Source organism: Mustela nigripes, chromosome 14 (genome assembly GCF_022355385.1).
Source record: "Mustela nigripes isolate SB6536 chromosome 14, MUSNIG.SB6536, whole genome shotgun sequence".
Lineage (NCBI taxonomy): Eukaryota > Metazoa > Chordata > Mammalia > Carnivora > Mustelidae > Mustela > Mustela nigripes.
This window is the reverse complement of record NC_081570.1, coordinates 53,660,838-53,684,427: the sequence shown is the minus strand read 5'-3', so window position 1 is coordinate 53,684,427 and position 23,590 is coordinate 53,660,838. Positions and strand designations below refer to the sequence as shown.

At 36.0% G+C, this 23,590-nt stretch overlaps 1 protein-coding gene across 8 annotated transcripts in view; it reads right to left on the bottom strand.

Annotated features, from left to right (window-relative positions):
* Positions 1-8,474: 8,474 nt before the first annotated feature.
* The window catches only part of LEPR (leptin receptor), a 116,443-nt gene continuing 101,327 nt past the window's right edge, over positions 8,475-23,590 (bottom strand). For 7 of the 8 annotated variants that reach the window (XM_059375008.1, XM_059375007.1, XM_059375005.1 and 4 more), the window contains 2 exons: positions 22,934-23,009; positions 10,644-12,917 (listed from right to left, as the gene is read on the bottom strand). In XM_059375008.1, the coding sequence (XP_059230991.1) occupies positions 12,900-12,917; positions 22,934-23,009 (94 nt within the window). In that variant the 3' untranslated portion in view covers positions 10,644-12,899. Of the gene's footprint in view, positions 9,867-10,643; positions 12,918-22,933; positions 23,010-23,590 lie in introns of those variants that run through there. The other variant, XM_059375011.1, reaches the window with a different exon arrangement.

Below are 23,590 nucleotides of genomic sequence, written 5' to 3'. Positions count from 1 at the left end.
TGACAGTCTCTTCAATAAATGGTGCTGGGAAAACTGGGCAGCTATATGTAGAAGAATGAAACTCGACCATTCTCTTACACCGTACACAAAGATAAACTCAAAATGGATAAAAGACCTCAACGTGAGACAGGAATCCATCAGAATCCTAGAGGAGAACATAGGCAGTAACCTCTTTGATATCAGCCACAGCAACTTCTTTAAATACAGTCTTTAAAAAAAAAATAGATATTGAAATTTCAAAAAAATAAACATTGAACAGATATAATGAAAATGACCAGCACATATGAAAAAGATTTCCTCAAATTAAAAAATGTTATTGAAATTTTAAAATTCAGTAACTATTTGGTAAAGCTAGGCTGCTCTAACAAAAACAGCCAATGATAACTCGATGTCTTAAAGGAGACAAGTGTATCTTCTTCTCATATAAGTCTGGGAAAAGTTCAAGGGACACACTCAACTCACTTCATTTGACCATTCAGGATTTAATGTGCTGCTCCATTATCCTCTAGGCCCTTACTTCTTCCTAAATTTTAGGGAGTTGGTTATCCTGGATTCCCCTAGTCAGATGGGAGAAGAGAAAACAGAGGAGGTGTGGCTAGGCCTTACATCTCCTTTCCGGGAGTGGTATCATCTCCCTCCTGCAAGTGGTATCCCCGCCCTCCTGCAAGTAGTATACATCTCCCTCCTGGAGGTGGTATCATCTCCCTCCTGGACTGGTATCATCTCCCTCCAGGGGTGGTATACATCTTCTCCACGTTTATATGGGTAAGAAAACTTAGACTTAATTGTGCTCCTCAGCAATCCCTCCTTTTACCCCTGCCGAACCCAGGCAACCTGCAACCCACTTTCTAGAACCACAAGTTACTTTGAATTTCCTAGAATTTTATTTTATTTTATTTTTTTAAGATTTTATTTATTTGACAGAGAGAGAAATCACAGGTAGGCAAAGAGGCAGGCAGAGAGAGGGGGAAGCAGGCTTCCCGCTGAGCAGGAAGCCTGATGCGGGGCTCAATCCCAGGACCCTGAGATCATGACCCAGGCTGAAGGCAGAGGCTTTTACCCACTGAGCCACCCAGGAGCCCCAAATTTCCCAGAATTTTAAATAAATAAAATCATTTGGCACATACTCTTTTTCTTTTCTTTCTCTCTCTCTCTCTCTCTTTCGGTCTGGTTGGTTTCACTCAGCACAATTGTGCTAAGATTCACCCACATTATTGTGTATATTACAGACTAAGTACCTTAACTGCATTTCGCAAATTTTGACATGCTGCTCAATATTGTCTTTAAGGACCAAACTTTTCCATTTTCCTCCTCCACCTTCCTCAGAATATTGGCTTGGTTTTCCAGGCTCTGTGGTTCTGATACTACTGTCATCTGTTGTTCCTGCTGACTCTCACTAATGGCATCTGTGTCCTTGTGTAAGTGACTTTCTCAATAACCATACGTTCCTTGGAACTCTGAGGTCTTCTGGGTCTAGGCTGAAGGTGGATTCCCCCAGAGACCATTTGTATCTGCTTCTGGGGTGGACCTTAAAGGCTCAGCCAATCTGGGGCTCCTGAAAGTGAATATTCTGTTCGTGTTTTTCTGCATCACACAAGTGGTATAAATTCGGGCCCCGAATCCATATGAATGAAAATCTGAGGAGAGAAATCTGAGTGGATACAAACCTGAGAGTAGGTGGCTTTTTCTGCCCCCCACCTTTTTTCAATTCAGTCCAGAGCAGTGGCTGAGATAGGAACATAATCTCCAACATCTTCCTCTGCTGGGCATGATTTTCTTGTTCACTTCTGAGGTCCTCATTGTGAGGTCTCCCCACTCTTTTTCTTCCATCATATTTCCCTTTCAAAACTAGGCTATTGGTCATGGAGATCAGGTGATTCCAAAGCTATTTGGAATTTCCTTCTTTTTCCTTCAATGTAGCCATAGATTAAGATGATTTTTTTAACCTACCAATTTTTAGATATGCTATACTGAGAGAGATTTCTCAGAACATCGAGTATACCTTATTGCTGGATAGAGAAAGCTTTTATGTTACTTTTGAGAAAGAGACATGTATATACAAATAATGCTATTTGCTACTAGATAGTTGTTTTCAGGTGTTACAATGGGAGAATTAAAGCAGTACTTTCATGGTCTTTAAAATTCACCATGATTTCCAAACACCCTATACTTGAACAAATTTGATAACCACTGGTACGTTAAAGAGATAAAAGCAACAATCATTGTCAGAGGGCTAGTCTTTTATATGATAACCATGTATTTTGTTTGTCAAAACTAGGGCACTTACAAGAATGAAAGGGATCATTATATATACCTAAAGAAAGATTTGGACATGCACAGTGGGATGGATAATCATGCTACTTATAACCCCACATTGAAAGCATGAAGTTTAGAGCACCTACCACACTTCTATTCCATAGGGTCAAAGGTGGATTCTGGGAAGAATTTAATATTGCAGATATGATATGAATTATTTGTCTCATTTAGGAAGACACAAGTAACAGTTCCTTCCCCAAATTTTTAAATTTATAGGCAACATTGGGCAACAAAATACTGTTTTGATAACATTTTTCAGTACTTTTATCTTTGCTACAATACTTTCATATTAACTACAATTGAAATACCAACAGAATTATTGTTTATAAAACTTAATGATACTAAAATTGTTCTGGAAAGAATAGCAATGAAGCATAATGAGCAGGGCTGAGGAATCCAGCCCTCCAGATATTAAAACATATCGGGTAGATGGTGGTAATTAATAAACTTAGTACTAGATGAAAACAGACTGAGCAATTAATGCAAAAGAATAGAGAGCCCAGAAATAAACACAAATATACTTGGGAATTAATTAATGATAAACGTGACATTTTATGTGGCTGAGAAAAAGGATTGTTCTCCCAGAATCAAATTGTGTTGGGACAACAAATTAGACCCTTGGAAAAAATAAAAGCTAGATCATTATATCACTCTTTACAGCAAAATTAATTCCAAATAAGTTAAAAATATGAACCCCCAAATGACAGCACAAAATATCAGAAAAAAAAAATAGTTATTAAGGAAGTCATGGTTGATCTGCAGGACAAGGGATTTCTTTAGGATGAAGGGAAATTATCCCAGATAGAAGCACACACAGATGCAGGAAGGAACAGACTACACTACAAAGGGCAAATTTTAAAGACTATTTACTGCTTAAGGCAACAATATAACAATACTTTAGATGTTTATGAAATACATAGAAATAAGATCTATGACAAAACAGCAAAAATGGCAGGAGAAGAATTAAATGTGACTCAAAATCATTACATGTTACAGAGGTGCAAACTGAAACCACAAAAACCATTCCACCACCATAAGAATGGCTAAAATTCAGAAAGCTGACAATATCAGTGTTGAAGCAGCAGAACTCTTCTGCATTACTGATTGCAGTGTAAATCAGTTCAACCATTATTTGGCAGTATCTATTAAAGCTAAATTAGAACCTAGCCTGCATTCAGCAATTTTACTCCTGGATAAACACTCAGGGGGAAATGTGTAAAAATTCATTAAGCTATACACTCAAGGCTTGTGTATTTTTACAGCATATAAGTTACATCTCAATTAAGAAAAACCAAGATCACGTATGTAAAAAAAGAATTATAAGAAATTATTAAAATTATAACCCAAGAGAATTCAGCACATATGAAAGCACAGAAAAACAAACGGCTTACAGACATGAAAATAGGTTCAACTTCATTCATCAAGATGAAATTAGAATATCGAAAAGATACTTCAATTTGAGTTGATTTCTTACACTTGTAACCAAGATTCCTGACAAGTAGATTTGCAAAATATGCCAAGACAATTATGTACAAGAATGTTCACTTCAGTATTGCCTGTTATAGTAAAAGATTGGAAACAACTTAAATGTTCACCAACTGTAAACTGTTAAAATAAATCATTATACTTTGATACAATGGGACACTGTGAAACCATTACAAAAAAAGAAATAGGTATATATGGGTTTATATGGAAATATGATTTATTAAGGGAAAAGGATATTTTTATGACAGCAGGTGGAATACAATCCCAACAATACAAATTTCTTAAAAGTTATGTGATATCATACTAACAGGTTATTCTGGGAAATAGGAACTGGGGGCTGGGTAGGGAAAGATATTTAGACCTTTTATCTTATATTTCTCTGTACTGTTGGAAATTTTTCCTGTATTTGTTCATTTACATTTTAAAATTAGAAAGCAAGAGAGTGAAAGTGTCTGAATACTAGCCCAAAAAGGGGTTAAAAACTCAAATTGCTGGAAACCTAAATGACGAAACAAATGTTCACAGATCACTAAATCAAGATTTCTTAAGGAAGTAAAGAACCAAACTAAAGAGCTCCTGATGTTTAAAATGAGTAATTTTTCATCACAAGTGGCTATAATGCCAGAAAAATTTGGTATGAAGTGATGCATTGAGTAGATGCCCAAGACAGTAACAGTAAAGGGAGATACTTGCATCTAAAATGCTTTCAAACCCCTTTCAAAGGAAAGGCATTATATAAGTATTTTGAAGATATAAAGGCTATCAATGTATAAAAATTTTATATTATCTAAACTACAGCGATTACTTCTTTGTATTTTCAAAACTTTGCTGAAAGTAATCATATAATAATAAGACAATTCTAAAATAACTTAAACTCATAATAACTCTATTTGAACATTTGATATCTCAAAATTCTGACATTACTCATGATCTGTGATGATAAAAATGAAAATATTCAGTCATAATTTACTTTCCTTCTTCGTGACTTTAGGGACATAAAGGAGAATTAGAATAATTACATTTTATAAAATAATTGGTGATCATATCTCACTAAACACTTGTGTTTATAACATTTATTAATGTATCAATTGTGACCAAAGAGAAAATGTTCACTGAATGTCAAATACTTAATGACAAGTTTTAAAAGTACAGTATCTGTAATCTAGGTATTTCACTACAAAATTAGATAATTTCCCAAATTCTTCTCAGTTCTAAGGGTTTTGAATGAACACTATTTAAAATATCCTGTCAAAGATCCTCACAAAATTGAATTCAATTTCAAACATCTTAAGTAAAATTTTGAAAAATAGATATCTTCAGCAGCTTTCCAAAATAAACACTGAGTGACAGACTTTGTATAAAAATAATGTGTTCAGTATAAGAGCCCATGAAAACCATTTCTTGATGCTCATACAAATACATGGGAAAACATCTCAGTTCTAATCCAGACCTTTGTATTCTCAGCTGCTCCCCTGTGATTCAGTGCGGGAATGCTTCACCATTTTAAATTAGTTGTTCAAGAAAAAAATAAAACTAGTGACTTCTCTAGTTTCCTTTTGTAAATGTTTCTTCACATTTTTTGGGTAACCTTCAAATGCAGCTTCTATTCATCCTAGTAGAGTGGGCTCTTTTCATCTTGTGTTTTAAATTTGAGAACGTGTTTTTTCAATAAAAAATAGTTTGGCAAAATCTGTAACTATCAAGATGACCCTTAAAAGTGGAGCAAATGTCTTTTAGAAACTACAGGAAAGAATTTGGAAGGGGGTCTCTTTCATCGCATCTAGGTGACATATGGCTGCAGCATGGCCTGATCCATTCAGCATATTGTCCAACCCCATGTGAGCCCAGTGGGCACAGCTCTCAGTAGCCTAGCTTGGATCCTGTGCCAACCAAAGTGGCTTTGGAATCTGGTATCAATCTGTGGAGGAAGTTTATCTTCTCTCGGCTTTTGAGGCATCAAGATGAATAATCCTAAGGGAATGTGACCATATGTTTGGTGTTTGGAAAGAGGGAGTTGGCTTTATTGGATAGGGATGAGAGAAGGTAGCAGCTCATGGCTCTGCGTCATCAAGCCTTATTGTAGGTCCAGGATCACCCACTGGTCTTCTTACTACTTGAGACTAGGTTAAAAAATAGAAGGGGGCGCCTGGGTGGATCAGTGGGTTAAGCCTCTGCCTTCAGCTCAGGTCATGATTCCAGGGGCCTGGGATCAAGCCCCACATCGGGCTCTCTGCTCAGCGGGGAGCCTGCTTCCTCCTCTCTCTCTGCCTGCCTCTCTGCCTACTGTGATCTCTCTCTGTCAAATAAATAAATAAAATCTTTTTTAAAAAAATAGAAGACTATCTGTTCCCATTTCTCTCATTCAAATGTAGTTCATCTCCAAATGGGAACCCGGGTCTCCAAGAGGAGGCTCAGCTGTTACTGCTGGTAAGTGCACCTTGATTTGATTTCTTCCTCTTTGTTCTTGGGGGTTTAACCTAGGAGAAATATCATCTCATTAACCCTGACAAATGATTTACCTTCAGACAATCTGTTGAAACTTGTAGCCCTAGCTCGAATTAGTAACTTCTGAGTTTCTTTTCATTAAGTTCAGGTTTAGAGAGACTGACTAGTAACTTGTCTTTCGGTTCAAGGCCTTTAGTGAAATACTCAAAATTCCAGATTTTTCCCAAATGTTGAAGTCCAAACCCATATTTCAGCTCTTCTCTCCCCTAACATTTTTTTAAAGGAATCTTTGGGAAGAAATGTAGAATACCTGGACCTCCTGTAGTATAAAAATTCTAAATTTTGATGAAAACCCGCTATTTAATAACAGATAACTTTCACAAAGACCCCAAAATATATATTAATACATAGAGTGAAACAAACTTTCAAAAGTGAAAATCAGAGCCCTAACACATTGACTATAGAAAAGAACTAAATCTATACATACCAGTAGGCCAAACTGTACGCTTTAGCTTTCGCTGTGAAAGAAACTCCCTTGGCATATTGATATTTGAGATGTTTTCACTTGTTTTTAGGAAATCAAGCTATGCCAGGATGCTGGTCATGCTCTCAACTTAATGTGTTGTTACTTAATTCTTTTCACACAGACCTATAGCACAATAGTGGTCCTGGGACTTCTGAATTCACTACAGCGTACGTATAGCATGGTGAAATCTTGGGCTGATCGGAACCTCTATCAGTTTCTCTTCCTCACAGTTACAGGTCCCAGACCACAAGAAAATGTTGTGTCTCAGTGGACATGACCAGTGTTTAATCTCTAACCACGTGCAGACTGGAGCAAAATGTAATTTTTCTGTCTTTCCTATATGGTACCCTCAATTAAATATCTATATTCTATAAGCAGCATTCGAAATAATGGCCAATTTTACCAGAGCTTCCATACATGCAATAATTTCCTCTGTTTCTGGACTACTTAAAACATCAGTGAAGAAAAATATTCTTTCAATTTATCTTTGTACGGAACTGAGGCTTTCATTCCATACTAAGTATTCAGTGAGTTGATAGGAGCCTTCTACCTTTCTCTGGTGAGAATCATTACCGAAGTATGAGATCCCAAGCTAGCTCAATGATGCCTAAGATAGGAAACAGCTTTATTGGTTTCTAACTGGCAAATGATCATGAAGTGTGAAAAAACACCTGTTGGTTGGGGTCTGAGAACTTTGTCATTGTCTAGAACTGTTCAATTCATAGGGCCTCAACTAGCATAGCAATAGAGAGCAGGATTTTCTTTTGGGTAACAGTAAAATCAGCAGGCTCCTCTCTCAGGCTAAGTATGAAACTGGGGATGTTTAACAACCAAGAGGCATATTTGCAAGGACTGAAGTATTTGTTTTGATCATACCGATCATCTTGACATTCTTAATTATTGCCATTCAACATCTATCTCTGCAGGTTTCTTAATTTAGTTTGTTGCTCAATATGCTTTGAGTTTTGTTGCCATACTAGAAACTGAAACCAACAATAAATATTAAAGTCTTTAAGGGCAAAAACAACATCTGTGTAATTCTCACTTGCTTTTCATCCCAAGTTCTATTTCCATTTAATAAATTTTACTTGATTACAACCCATTTTTTTAATGAATGGCAAAGTAAGGTGTAGGTTTCAAACACAGTCCCTAGCATTAAAAGATCTGGATTTAAATCTGAATCCTGGTTCCATCACCCACTAACTCTGTGACCTTGGGGAAATTACTTAATCTTCTAATCTTTAAAATGGGTGTTATAGGGGAACATGTCCCATATGATTACTTTAATAATTGGCTGAGTTAAAGTACAGAAAGATTTAATACAGTGGTTGATTATATGAGAGAGACTTCTCTGTAAGTTAGAAAAAAAAATAGCACACAAGCAAATGGGAATCAGGAAAGACAGTGATTCTGGAGTGAGATACAGTAACATGTGGCAATCAAACTGAATCCGAAAGTGACCATTGCGACATCTTTTATAGAGAAGAGTTGAGACAGACATTATGTCTTCAAAAGTGCTTTTGTTGTCATCAAAATATTAATTGTGGGTATTGCCATTCTAATAGATAGTTTCATTCAATGGTACATATCTTAGATTTGACACATAAAGATTGGCTTACTTGTCAGTCTTCAGAAGTATATCCCCTAGGCCAGAGCTAAATCTTCTATTTATCTGCAACATTTAATGGAGTACCTACCACAGAGTAAGTTCTCAGGACAAGTTTGTTAAACTGCAAAATCTTAAAATCACACAGTCAAGTAGCACAAAATACAAAAACATCACGTACTTTAAAAATGTATGAGGATGCCTCTTAGGTACAAATGAGTGTGCACACGAATCAGTAGAAAGCAAAGACAACTCAAGGTAAAAAGGTAAAACAACGACACCCTTGAAGCAAGTTACATCTCACAACTATCAGTTTTGAAGTCTTCTTTCAAACTTAGGTATAACTGAGAAGATTAGCTCTTTCTACACAGGTCTCCTGTTCCCAAATGTGCTATCTGTTGGGCTTGGAAACCTTTGGAAACCTTCCCAGTGTAGCTTGTTAATGGAATTAGAAGAGTCAGTCTACATTGCCAGGCTCTTGAAGGGTATCTCACACTTTTTGTCTACCTTACTGAATGAGGACAGATACCACTGATTTGGGGACAATCATTTCCAATTTTGACGGTTTTCTTTCCTCTCCCATAGCCACAACCACAGCGAAATATATTACACTTCACATGATTCATTCTAACATAAATCTGAGATGCTTCTCGAATGAAATTAGACAGTTAGGTCACACATTTTGTTTTCCATTATTTTCTGAGTCTGAGTGGAACAAATCTGAAACTGTGGCATGTAAGATACAAAAGTCTTCTGACCAGAAGTTTCTAAATTGAAGCTATTTTCTACAAGGTGTGAACAACTGTCCTGGAGGATTCTGATGTCAGTGAATAAACAGTGGGCTGGGAATGGACACAACACTTGGGACTGGTCAGTCAAAAACACACCAGTCTCCCTTTTTTTGATTGAGGTGACTCCTAAATAATAGACAGACCTTTCACCATTATTTTCTTCAGGGAAATTTCCCTCGAGTTTCAAAAGTTCGTCCAATCCTTCTGAGAATGGAAGGTGTGGTGAAATTATATTGGGATGCTGATCTGATAATATAAAAAATGCCTGGGTTTCTATCTCCCATGAGCTGTTGGAAAAAGAACCCTTTGGTTGGGAACCTTTGCTAGAGAAGCATTTGCTGACTGAGCTGTTTATAAGCCCTTGCTCTTCATCAATTTCACTTGATTTAGAGCTGCCGAGGAGGGTGGCATATCTAACAGAGGGCTGCCTCCTGCTTTCGTCCTCACGGGCTATCACGGTGCTCTCCAGCTCAGAGAAGTTAGCACTGCTGTGCTGGTCACGGATACAAACAGAACCCTTTTCAAGATCCGGAGTTGTCAAAAGTACAGAGACCATAGTGGTTGGTACCATCTCATCTTTATTCTTCCATGATGTGTCAACACTGATATCTTCTGAAATGGTTTCAGGCTCCAAAAGAAGAGGACCAAATATCACTGATTCTGTATGCTTGATAAAAAGATGCTCAAATGTTTCTGGCTAAAAGAAAAGACACATTTTAATGCTCAATTGTATTAAATTTCTTTTTGCTTCATTATGACATCATTGCAGATATGAAAGTGTGAGAGGTTACTACTAAAGGACATAAGTCAACCACAAATCAACTGGGTTTTGTTTTCTTTTTGGACTGAAAATGAATATGTCAAAAAATCACAGAGAGTCAGCAGAAGATGGTTTAAAAGTAGGATGAGACAGACTTTGGTCTGAGCCCTTCTATGACCATGGACAAGTACATTAACCTCTTTGCCTTTTAGTCTCTTCATCTGTAAAAATACTTTCAGTATTTACTTCCTGGCATTGTGGTGAGGAATAAATTATAGAGTGTCTGAAAGTGCTTAGCTCTCAACAAAGATTGGTTATTGTAATTAAAAAGGGCTGCATTCTGAAGAATTCCTAATATTTTACAGCAAATTAGATTTCCACAAACTGAAAATTTAAACCTCCAATAAAAAAAAAGGAATTGAAATAAAGTCGAATGAGCAAACCAACTAGTCCAAAGACAGTTAAAATAACTACTCCATGACATAAGATATGGTATGAGGTAAACTCTTTGTGACTGTTAGGACTTATCTGCCTTACATCATACTGAAAATCTGTTTAAGACTTCCAGAAAAGAAGAACTAATACCAATTTGTTGAAAACAGTGATGGTGAAAGATATGATCACAGACTCTTAAATTACTATTCCTTTTAAATAGCTTCAAATGAAAACACGTACTATGGGACATGTGGAATGAAGACAAAGACGCAAAACAAATGCACATCGTATCTTTTATAAGAATGCTGGTTACATCACAACAAAAATTCCCGCTATGCAGCCACAAATAAAGAATCTGTGTATAAGAAGCTCAACTCATACAATGTAAACATATTGAAAAAAATAAATGCAAAATAAGGAATACCATGGACACATCAGACTGAAAAATTAATGCAACTAAATGAAGAGCTACTGAAAATGTGGTTCAATTCATAAGACATGTACATATGGTTGAACTTCTGAATTTTACAATTTTTAAACCACTAGAATGAATTCAAATTTATTGCCTGAAATAACAATTTCCCCAACTGTTCTTCATAATGGCAAATATACTCCATATAAAAGCATAATTCATTAGCATAGTTTTAAACTCTTAAAGGAAACATATTGGTGATTATAACTATAAAAGAATAAATATACCAAACACTAAATATAATAAAAATGGAATCGACTTATATAGATATTAAAATACTGCATAATGACAGATACCATATTAACACAACCTCTTCTGTTATTCTATGAACATAATGTATGAAAACTCCCTAAGCCTTTCCTCTTTCTGATATAAATCTATCATTAGATTTATGATTTCCTTCAAACATTTACTTGCTCATTTTGTTTTTTCCTAAACTTACTACTATATATGTCTTGAATTACTTAAAATTCAAATGAACCTAGAAATTAAGATCACCAAATAAAGGCACTACATGCTGTCAATATGAAAAGAAAAAATACACACCAATAGCTAATAGCACACAAACTCACATATGCTCCTCGGATGATGTCTTTGGGATACTACATGCTCTCTAAAACTTTATAATCAGTATCTAACTACTGATACTGAATAATGTCCGTGTCTTCAAATGCGTTCTGATGGAAGATTTCACTAATAATTAATAAGAAGTCACATACTCATATATTATTGATGTATATTTTATCAATGGGTCATAAACCTATATTAAAAGTATGTTCATTAAAAAATTATTTCAATCACTATATGCATCTAATTTTTCAATAGTTTAGAATGATCTGGGAACATATTAAATATGTAGTCAGCTGGTAGGAATGAAAGAATATCCTTTCATAATCTCACACTTAGATTTTACATTCCAGAGATATCAATTAAAAGTCAATGAAGGGGGAAAAAGGACCCATTCTTCCATATTTTTAGTGTTGTTTTCAAAGCCAAATAAAACTATGAATGAAATCTAAATGTAAGGGATCAATATATTTCCTAAATTTGAATATTATTTAGGTTTATCAAACAGAAGGTTTGGCTCATTTTGAATGTGAGCAACATAACACACTTAGTATGCTGATATCGTAGAAATAACAAGGGCATTTTTTCAGGAAGAAGATCCCTGTCTTTGCCATGAACTATTTGTAAAAGCTCCCTTTTTGCATCACTGTGTACCTCTCTGCCTGCCAGAAGCTTTGGGTAGTTCGGTATAAATAAATTGAATGTAGGCAAGAATTTCACGAAGAGGCTGAATTGGAGACTGATGTGTTTTCTTATCTGGTCAGTCTGACCTGGATATGTCAGGTCATCCTGATATGAACTGTAACTTCCACTGGCCTCTGACCAGCACACACCCTAACTTCTGGCTTTCCCTGAACTGAAATCAAAGTTAGTGCCTAAGTCATTTGCAAGACTACTGAAGATGGGAATTTACAGATTGACCCAAATTAGACAGACATAAAAACTACAAGACAGTTGAAAGAACACACACATGGGTCCGTTTATAAGCTCAGGTGTCTATAAAATATAAAATGGAAAATTTGGGACATAAAAATATAAACTAGATAGTTTCACTTTATCTTGTAATTAGATTCACTGTGTTTGCAAAGTTATGTGTCAGAAGCTACAGTTTTCACCTAGTTAGGCATTGCCTACTACCTGCTTGATATTGAATAGATATGTGGTTAGAATAGTCATAGCTTTTAATGTTTTATGACCACACAAATGATAAATCAAAAGTCAGATACCATGAATATTACTTTTTAAACTTTAAGTGACCCAAAAAGTAATCATACATTCAAATTGAATTGGACTCAGTCCTATTTCTTGACCCCAAATTTACCCTTCTATTTAAAGTTCTATATCAACACCATCCACCATACTTTAGTTCAGAATAGTTCAACCAAATATTTTTTAGATTTGTCTCCCCTTCTTCAAAATGTAAAAATCTTCTAATACTCTACAGAATGTTGGGAAGGTGGTACATTGGATTCATCTGTAGTGATCATGATTAGACTTCAAAGAATGTCCGTTCTCTGTTTAGATAAAATAAAACAAAATAAGAAAGCAAAATAAAAAATCACTCACAAAGCAAAAGATGAAAGATTTCAAAAACATTTTCTGTCAGCCATGGCTTCTGGACTATGAATTCTTCTGTTACACTCGACTAATACATCTTTTTAGAGAAGAGTAAACTTTTGAATTGAGGTTGTCTCTTCTATTTTTGTAAAGCACGCCTTAACATCATGCTCTAGGAATAGTCTTGGTGACCCCAGACAAGGAAAAACTATAGAAGAATAACAGAATAAGGAGAAAAAAACCCAAAGAGCTAGAAAAATAAAAAGGAGGATATTGGGAGCAACAGAAGTATTGGAGAGAAGTATTGAAATGTGAAAGAGTAAAAGAGTAGAACAGTAAAAGCAAACATTTAAAAATTAAGAGAGAGAAGAGCTCAAACAGTGAAGAAGACAATGACAGATCGTTACTATGATTTTTCTAATCTAGAAAAAAAAAATCTAAGAAACCATCTGGTCCATGTGCTTCCGTGTTTTAAAAACAAAGCAAGTGGGGCTTAGGGTTGCAGAGCTAATTAGAGCAGAGTGAGGACCTGGAGACTTAGTTCTTTAACTTTTTCCAGCCCAACCATCTTTCTATAAAACCATGGAAGGATGAAAAGACATCCTAAATGCAAACTGGCAGGAAAACATGTTCTTGGTTTTTCTTTTAGTACTGCTGTGTAGATTTCAGCTGACTAATACTCTCTTCTGTTTCTTAAGAACCCACTGGCATATCATAAATATTAAGAATACAAAAATAAGCAAAACGGAAGTCCTAATTTAGGGGAGTGAGATACACAGTGGAAAGCCCAATAATGTACTTCTTTTTTTTTTTTTTATTCTATTTATTTATTTGAGGAGCAGAGATCACAAGTAGGCTGAGAGGCAGGCAGAGAGAGAGGAGGAAGCAGGCTCCCTGCTGAGCAGAAAGTCTGATGCGGGGCTTGATCCCAGGACTCCGGGGACTCCGGGATCATGACCTGAGCCGAAGGCAGAGGCTTTAACCCACTGAGCCACCCAGGTGCCCCCAATAATGCACTTCTAAAGAACTTCCCACTCAAAACTGCACCAATTCTACCCACTTCTGCAAGACCATTCAAGCATTTTCAGGGGTGTTCTGCCCCAGACCTGTGAGACAGGTGTTCTTGGAACCTGCAGGTTGCTGAGCTGCTTTGGAGGCATAGAGAAGACTATGGAATCATGGACAGTCTTTAAATCACATGGCAAAAATCCATTTGGTTTTAGCTTTCACACTCCTAAGGTAGGTTATTAACTGGAGTGTGCTCTTGTGAAAGTGGACATCGACATAGAAAACAAAGAAGCAGTGTTAGACCACCCCCCCATCCAAAAAAATTACAGATGATTTAGACTTAGAGGAAGAAAATAACAGATTAAGCAAAAAATACTAAAGAAAAAAGTAAAAAACCAAATTGGTGGCAGGGTTTTAAACACCGTGAAATTTGAATTAGAAGAAAAAGAAGTCTATTGCATCATTACATTTTCCTACAAGAATTCAGCCCTTTTTTAAAAAAAAATTCTGATTTCTGTATTTATTTTTCTTTTCTTTTCTTTTTTTTTTTTTTTTTTATAATTCTGAGTTTTAAAGTATCAAGAGGAAGGGTGTAGAGGCGTATTCTGGTTCAAGATGGCAGGTTGAACATGTTGCTCTCTCATCTCTGAAGAGACTCTATTAGAATGAAAGTACACAAGTAACAAATGCGCACCCACAACACAGAAGATGACCTGAGAAGGCAAGAGGGAATAAGATTCTGAATGCTGGGGTGGCTCAGTCGTTAGGCATCTGCCTTCAGCTCAGGTCATGATCCCAGGGTCCTCGGATCAAGTCCCCCATCGGACTCCCTGCTCTGCGGGAAGCCTGCTTTTCCCTCTCCTACTCCCCCTGCTTGTGTTCCTATTTTCACTGTCTCTCTCTCTGTCAAATAAATACATAAAATCTTTAAAAATAAAAAAAAAGAAAAAAGATTCTGAATGCATGTCTAGGAGATGGAAAACAACTGGAAGAATGTAAACCAAAGAGGATTAGCAAAGGAAGCTACGAACCAAAGTACTTCTAGAGTGGGCTGTGGCTGAAGAGAAAGCCTGTTTGCACAGCTGAATACAGCAGACATGGTGAGGGAAGAAACGGCAAGTGAGAACACAGGAAGATATGAGACCTGAGACTGAAAACCAGAAATGGAGCTCTTCCATTACTCTGCTATACACAGAAAATCCTTCATATTAGAACTACCTTCCACACCCAAATTGAGGTTTTGTTTTCAAAATCAACTAAGGACCTATCCTGGGAGATACCAAGCAGCTATGAAGTTATTAGTGCCTGTGAGTACATTTTTCCTCATCTAGCCAGAGCCCTATCTATACAACCAAGCAATAATTCCTGCCTATAGGCACTGGGCTCCCAGTCAGCTCACCTACTGTTTTATTCTAAACATTAAAGGAAAACAAAGAATTACTAGATATTTGGGGAAAGTCGGAGATAAAAGAAAAGAAAAGCCAAGATAAAAAGAAAACATAATTCTAGTACAAAGAAAACTCAGAGAATAAGAAAAAAGAGAATTTTTAAAATTATGATCCTTTCATTCGTATTTCTGGTAAGATTTAAGAAAATGTTGTATGCATAAAGCCAGAACGAAATATTCTGGGGGAAAAAAACCTTGCAAATTTACAAATATATCAGTAAATTAAAGTGTAACAGAAGCATTAAAATAGGATATGGCAAAGTCTCAAATATAAAACAAAAAACAAAAAAGAACATAGAGATAAGACATACAGAAGACCATGCTGAAGATTTAACATCTAACCGACACAAATTCTAGAAATAGAGAACAAAATAAACAGGAGGAGAGGAAATCAGAAAAGAAATAACATAACTTCTTGGATATGATCAGAGTCATGGAATTGAAATTGTCTTCAAATGGTGACTGAGATAAATGAAAAAGAACATCCCTAGACCCACCACTGAAATTTTAGAACACTGAAAATGGGGAGAATATTTGGTGGATGCCTGGGTGGCTCAGTTGGTTAAGTGTCTGCCTTCAGCTCAGGTCATGACCTGGGGTCCTGGGATCAGTCTGACACTGGGCTCCTTGCTCAGCGGGAAGTCTGCTTCTCCCTTCTCCCACTGTCCCTCCCCGCTGCTCATGCGCTCTCTCTCTCTCTCACTCAAATAAATAAATAAGTAAATACTTCTTTAAAATGGAGAGAATATCTTAAATGCAAGAAAATTGTAAGCAACCAGTAAGGAACAAAAATCAGAATGGCATCTGGCTTCTTGGAAGCAAAACTGGTGCTAGGTGATGAGGCAGAAATCGTTTCAAAGTTCAACTGGAAAGACTTGTCCAACCCAGAAACTGACATTCCACCAAACCAGCAATCAATGAAGGCACCATAAGAAGAATTTCAGGCATGCAGAGACTTTGACCTCACACAAAAGCTTTCTGAGGAGGTTATGTAAGGATGTAGTTCATCAAGAAAGAAGAAGAAAAAAAATTTAGGAAGCAGCAGTCACTAGAAACTGGTTAAGGAAAATCCGGAGTGATGGCTTATAGAAATTTTTAAAAAGGCCCCCATCCAGAAGGTTTCCTGGGCAGAGCACGCTGGGAGAAGGTATCCAGTGAAGAAGCTTATGTAATAGCAGCACAAAAGACTTTTAAAGAAGCAATTAGAAACTCTAGAAAAAGCAACAACGACAACCCATAAGAACTAAAAATGAAGCCAACTAAAATTTGGTTCAATTTTGATCAAGAGGTGAAATATTTCTAATATCTTTAAAAAAAAAAAATAGATTCTCCTGTGACATTCAAACTCCCAAGAGTTTCACCACTCTATTACTTGTTCTGCAACTAACCGTATTTACATATTCATAGCAGTGTAAATGCAGTTTGTTGACTTTCTGTTTTTAAACAATTATGGCACAAACATGCTATCAAACCTGACTTAACACAGAGTTATATTTACCGATTGGGAAGTGGAGGGGGAAATGGAGGGAAAGGCAAGAGCACTAATGTCTTTATTTTATTTTTAAAAAGCGGGAGGGAAGGGAGCTCCAAGAAGTAGTCTATTGGATGGAAATAAATGCAATCTAAGAAGATTTTTCTGAGGTTGCAGAGTGATTACTGAAAAAATTGACAAAAGTGACAAAACAGTATGTGGCAGGACTGTGGGGAAAGGAGAAGAGCAGGAAAAGTTAAGTGTACGAGTAAATCTTCATTATTGCCAGAAATCAATATATGATGACTACATTTCATAGTGGCATAAACATATTATTTTTAGAAATATAAAGATGACCTCCCAGAGAAATTAAAAGCAAACCAGTTTAAAGTAATGGCATTTGCAGAGCAAGACTAAAGGTAGCTAAGGGTAGAGGAGGACACTATATTTTGCAATAAATCTTCCATACTATTTCACCAGTGAACCATGCACACTGGTCATCTGGTAATGCAAAAACTTACTTTTTAAAATAATGGGACCAATATAGCTCCAGAGAACACAGAGACATATACGATCCTGATTCCTGCAGCATTATTTGTGATAAATAGAAAAAAGCTTTTAAACAGCTTAAATATCTATCAGTAGGGGGATAGACATATTAATTGTGATATATTTATAGGATGGACTACCATAGGCCAGTCCACATGGGCAAACTATGTTAACTGTATCCACATGGAGAGATCTCAGAAAACAATGCTGAGAACAAAAATAACTTTTGAATAATGATGGAAGTCAGGTTCACATTCATTATAACGTGTTTTTGTTTTTGTTCACACATCATAGCTGCACATATGCAGGTGTAGGGAATATAAAAGCACACACTGGAAAAATACACACTATATTCTTGAAAGCAGGTGCCCCTGAAAAGGGAAGGAGGCACTGAAACTACTGAGGGGAACAAGCAGGATGAACTTGAACTGAAATTTTATTTTAAAACTATGAGGTAGATATGCATTTAGAATCATTATAAACCAAAGAGAATGAGAATGACAGCTCAAAAAGTGGAAGAGATTAATTTTAGGGACCATTTAAGAAATCAGTTGGATGTCAAAGGAATTACAAGTATAGGGTTATTTTCACAAAAACCAAAGTTCGAAATAATCTGAATTTGGAGGATAATTAAGGGAAATGCTTTATGTAAAAAATTATCTCCTTTAAAAATACTGAAAATATATTTTTAAAATATTTTATTTATTTATTTGACAGAGAGATAGAGAGAGAGCATAAGCAAGCAGAGTGGCAGGCAGAGGGAGAGACAAGCAGGCTCCCTGCTGAGTAGAGAGCCCAGTGAGGGGCTTGATCCCAGGACCCTGGGATCATGACCTGAGCTGAAGTCAGAGGCTTAACCCACCAAGACACCCTGCACCCGCACTGTAAATATTTTTAACAGTGATGGGCTGTCATGGTCCATTTGCTTTGCAATACACTATGGGTTATTTTGTTTGTTTGCTATTCCCTTTTGTTTTAGAATTGGATATATCACCCTTTGCTCACCTATTCATCATTTGATGGACATTTGGCTTGTTTCCACATCTTGGCTACTATGAACAAAGCTGCTATGAACACTCATGTATAAATCGCCACATAATATGTGATTTCATTTCTATTGGATATATACCCAGCAGTGGAATTGTTGGGTCATATGGTAATTCTATATTGAACTACTGAAGAACTGTAAGGCCATATTTCTAAAGGGCTGCCTCATTTTACGTTCCCACTGGCAGCGTCTGAGTTCTAATTTCTCCACGTTCTCACCAACACTTATTATCTGTCTTTTTGATTATAGCCATCCTCACCAGTGTAAAGTGGTATCTTGTGTTTTGGGGTTTATTTCCCTAATAGCTGATGATGTTGAGCATATATTCATTAGTGCTTATTGGCTATTTATATAGCTTCCTTGCAGAAACGTCTATCCAGATTTCTTACTCATTTGATAAATTTTGTTAAAGTATACATAACAAAATTTAATCTTTCAACTGTTTTTAAGTATATGATTTCATAGCATAAGCTACATAAAGAAATATATCACTAAGATGGGACTGATAGCAAGGGTGGCAGTTTGAGTCTGATGGACCTGGGTTTAACCGAAGTTTTTACAAGGACAGGATAGATGATCAAGACAAGCCACTGAACCACTCTGAGACTCAGTTTGGTCATCAGAAAATAGAAGACTATGATAAAGAAAATAAATGAATATAAAAGCAAAGAGTCAATAGTAAATTTGCCTTACCTGGTTTAGAAATACAGCATGAATTACACAACACTACTTTTCTCTTAAAAAGTATATTTTTAGTTATTTAGGAGATTAAAGTAGAAGATGAGATCTTTTTAAGTTATTGCATTTTAGACGGTTTGATTTTTATCATTAGTAAAAATCTTTGAAATTATATTCTTATATTATTTCTCTTCTTATATTCTTCTTCACTTTTCAAATATTCCTATTATATTCCCCAAACTGATTTATTTCTAGACTATGTCACCTGTGTACCTGTTAAGCTCTAGAAATATACTAGACATCTTGAGGACTGGTTATGCTCAAAACATTATCCTGTAAGACTATGAAGTCAAATATTGGCAGGGGGGTAAGAAATAAAGATAAGGATATCCACACCCACTGCAAGGATCTTAAAAATTCTTCACACTTCTTCACTTTACTAGAACATGGGAAAATTGAGTGAGATTTCAGTCTCCTTGTGTTTAACGTCTGTCACATGATCTGCTGCAACACTATGCTCATCTTCAGCGCATGCGTGTGAGACAGCCGGAGAGCACCGTCTACCACAAACGCTCACTGATCCAAGTGGTTCCTTCGAGCCGGCCATCTTCTGGAAAGTGGAGAGACCATTTAGTGCAGGCTCAGACTTCCTTTGTGGAGGTGGGCCTGATCATTTCCCTGCCCCAGTAAATATTTAGAAACCACTTTCATGGTGGTGCAAAGGGGAGATTTGAAGAGCTTCACATGTTGAAGAGTATTTTAGCTTCTCTTAAAGAGGCAAGAAGATGGTTATTTCCAGCACTTATGTATACTTGGATGGTGAAGCTTTAAATTTTTTGTTTACATAGATACCTAGTTTTTGTGGCTAAAAAAAATGCTCATCTTAAAATAAAGAGCTCCTCATATATAAGAAAAATCTCCTCCTTACCCTGTCTTTTAATCTTCCTATTTTCAGTTTATGAATGTGCTGTGGTCCTTCCTACCTCAGGTCTTTGTGTTTGAAGGCGGCTTTGCCTGGGCTCTCCCCACTCCACCACAAAACCTAGCTAATGACTAATCATCTTCTAGAGCTTAGCTCAGTTGTTGCTTTCCTATCTTCACCGCTCATCCCCACCCATCCCACACACTAAGCTCAGCACACTGGATCTTTTTTTTTTTTTTTTCACAACATGTAGCTTATAATTATTAGTTGGTTACATATGCCATATGCATATTGTTATTTCCATTATCATTGATTAATGCTTATTTCCCTGCTTGACCGTCCGCTCCAGGAGTTTGTTTTTCTGATCAGTACAACCTGAAGGTACAGCACAGTAACTAGCACAGGACAGTATTCAATAAATAGGCTGTGAATGAATGGGTGAAACAAATAAACGAATTTTAAAATGAATATTTTAGAGATGGTAAAGAAGACAATTCTTTCTATTCCACTTTCTACTCAAGCCACTCCTCTATAACCTTACTGTCTTATTTCCCAGATAGTAAGGAAAATCTCTGAAAAATTTGTTTCCCAAGATCCTAGTCACATCCTAGACTTACATGTAAATACTTACTATGTGCTATTGAATGAATGAATGAACGACAGATAAATATATATGGCTGAAATATCATTATAGCTACAATAAATGTTACTGTGTGAATTCATAATGGAAGAGAGAAGAGAGGAATAAATATTTTACTAATTGAAAAAAATCATGAGCTCTGTCTAATGGAAGGAGACTCCGTGGCATACAGCGCCTGATGCCATAGCTGAGAGCTGTGTGGTGTGGGGCTGGTTGGACTCAAAACAAAGCGAAGTTTCTATAAAGAGAATGATCATCTTGGCTGTCTCATCTGAAGATAAGACTGTGTCGTTTCTGCTGAAAGATCACAATTTAACCGCTTGCACTGTTATAGCTACAATATCATATATTCACTCATTTGTTTACTGATAAACTGGAAAGCAGTGTTTTTCTTGCTGCAAGTCACAGGCCAGTAGTAAGTGAAATCAATGTAGTGGGTTGCAACCAGTAATTTTTAAAAGAAAATAGAATTTTGAAAATAAAGAGCACTACATATACTGAAATCCTTTCAGTTTTGCATATCTATATCTATGCATGTACTAGGCTACAAGGTAAAATGTATTGTGGGTCATGGTCAAATTAAAAAAAATTGAAAGCCACTACTTTGGAGAAGAATGAGTAATGGAACGAACAGGCTCCACAGTCAGACAAATTGGCAAGCCACGCCTGGTTCTAAAACAAGATACCTAACCACTATAAGCCTCAGGTTTTTTCCTTCTATAAAATGAAAATAATGATAATTATCTCAGAGTGTCATTGAAAGAATAATAATTTGAAACATCTAAAAATGTAAAATAATGACAATTAATAGTTATTGAGGCTTTACTATGCTACAAGTACCATCTTCTTTAATCCCCAAAACAAACCTTATGATGCAAGTTCCATTAAACCTCATTTTATAGGAAAGGAAGCTGAGATACTGAGGACTGAAGCAAAAATCTTAAAGTATCTCAGTGATTTGCACATATATGAATGGACATGATCATGAATTACCAGCACGGCTTTAATTAATTCTGACTTTAATACTTCCCATGCAATAGAAGTTCAACAAATATTTGTGAGGAGTAAGACCTACCCTGGGAACTCAGAAAGCTCTTCACAATACATTGAAAAGTAAAATGCTCTGGGAACTTAGAGGGAGAGAAATCTTCTGAACTACTTTAGTTAAAGGAAAATTTGTAGAAAAGGGACTAGAGTGAAGTCTTCACCAATGTGGTAGGCTCTGTAGAAGTAAAGGGAAGAGCAAAGGCATGATCAAGGCCCAGGGACAGAAGAAATAGGATGCACAGGTTGGTAACAGATTACAGAGAGAGGTCACTGAGTACTAGCTTAAAGGGACTGAACTTTATCTCGCAGCTAAAAGGAAACCACTGAAGACTTTTAACAGTGACTAATGATAAAGATGAAATTGTTAAGACTGCTTAAAACTTCCATATGATTAATGTTTAAAACATTGTGTAGATATTTTGACATGAAAATTGAATTCTATTTTCTCAATTTTCTGGGTGGAAACCCAACCTTGCTTCAGGGGAAATTATAAGAATTAACAAAACATTAGTTAAACTCTACAGTTTTCTGGGGAATTCTATTATAAGATATATGTACAAATTATTTTATTATAGCTAATTTATAAAGTACTTCAGCTTGAAAAAAAACCATGTGCTTAAATGTAAGCTTTAGTAGGACACAACTGCTCTTTTTTCAGATTGCAGTGTTTAAGGACAGGATTATTTATATAGTTTTTAATTGATTTAAATAATTATGAATATAATTACAGGGATTAAAAATATTGTATTGATTCCAGCCTTTACCTAAAGACAATCAATTTACACCAAAAAAGTATATCTAAATATCTGTTCTCCATCAGATTTAACCCTTAATATTCTAATATTTATTTTATTATATACTAAAAATCAGAAGATATATATTATATATATATATGTATATATATACCTATGTATTTAATTTTCATATGATGAACTACCTACAAAATTTTGTTTTCATCCTAATTTCACATCTCTGCATCCTGCTATTCTTGAAAACACATAATGGATTAAACAGAACTCATATTTAAATGAATTGAATAAAATAAGATTTAAACCTTATCCTTAAACTATTTTAAACTTTAAAAATGTTGGATGCTATATAAGGCATACAGCATCTAAAGCACAATCTTACATATTTTGGGTTAAAAAAATTGAAAAAGGGACCTTCTGAAAATTAAGTCCTTGTGCCCAGGAACAGTTCTTGGGGTTTGGAACATCTTCCCAAAACAGCTTTTTCATTCTATAAAGGAGAAACAAAAAACATTCATATCAAAAATGTTCACAGTTAATGAATGCACAAATTAGAAATTAATCTACCAGATCAGCTACTTCTCAGTAGAATCTGATTCATTTTCACACACTACCCCATGAAGATTTCCACCAATGTTCTATCTAGATTAAAGTTAATAATCACTAGAATAATAAAATAACCAACACTTACTGAAAGCTCTTTGCCAGGCACTGTGCTAAACACTTGGAGTGGATTTTTCTTGGAGAAACAATATATGAAAAGTGGCCATCGGGGTGCCTGGATGGCTCAGTTAGCTAAGCATCCAACTCCTGATTTTGGATCAAGTCACAATCTCAGGACCATGAAATTGAGCCAAACATCGAGCTCCACGCTGGGCATGGAGCCTACTTAAGATTCTTTCCTTCTCCCTCTGCCCCTCCCTGCCCTTCTCAAAAAGGAAAAGTAGGGGCCATCAGTTGAGTTTCAGAAACAATTCCACTTGCTATGGCCCCATGGGCTCACCTGACTGAAAGATACATTCAGATTCTAAAATCTCCCATCCCTCTTTTTTGCTATAAGACAAAAGTTTC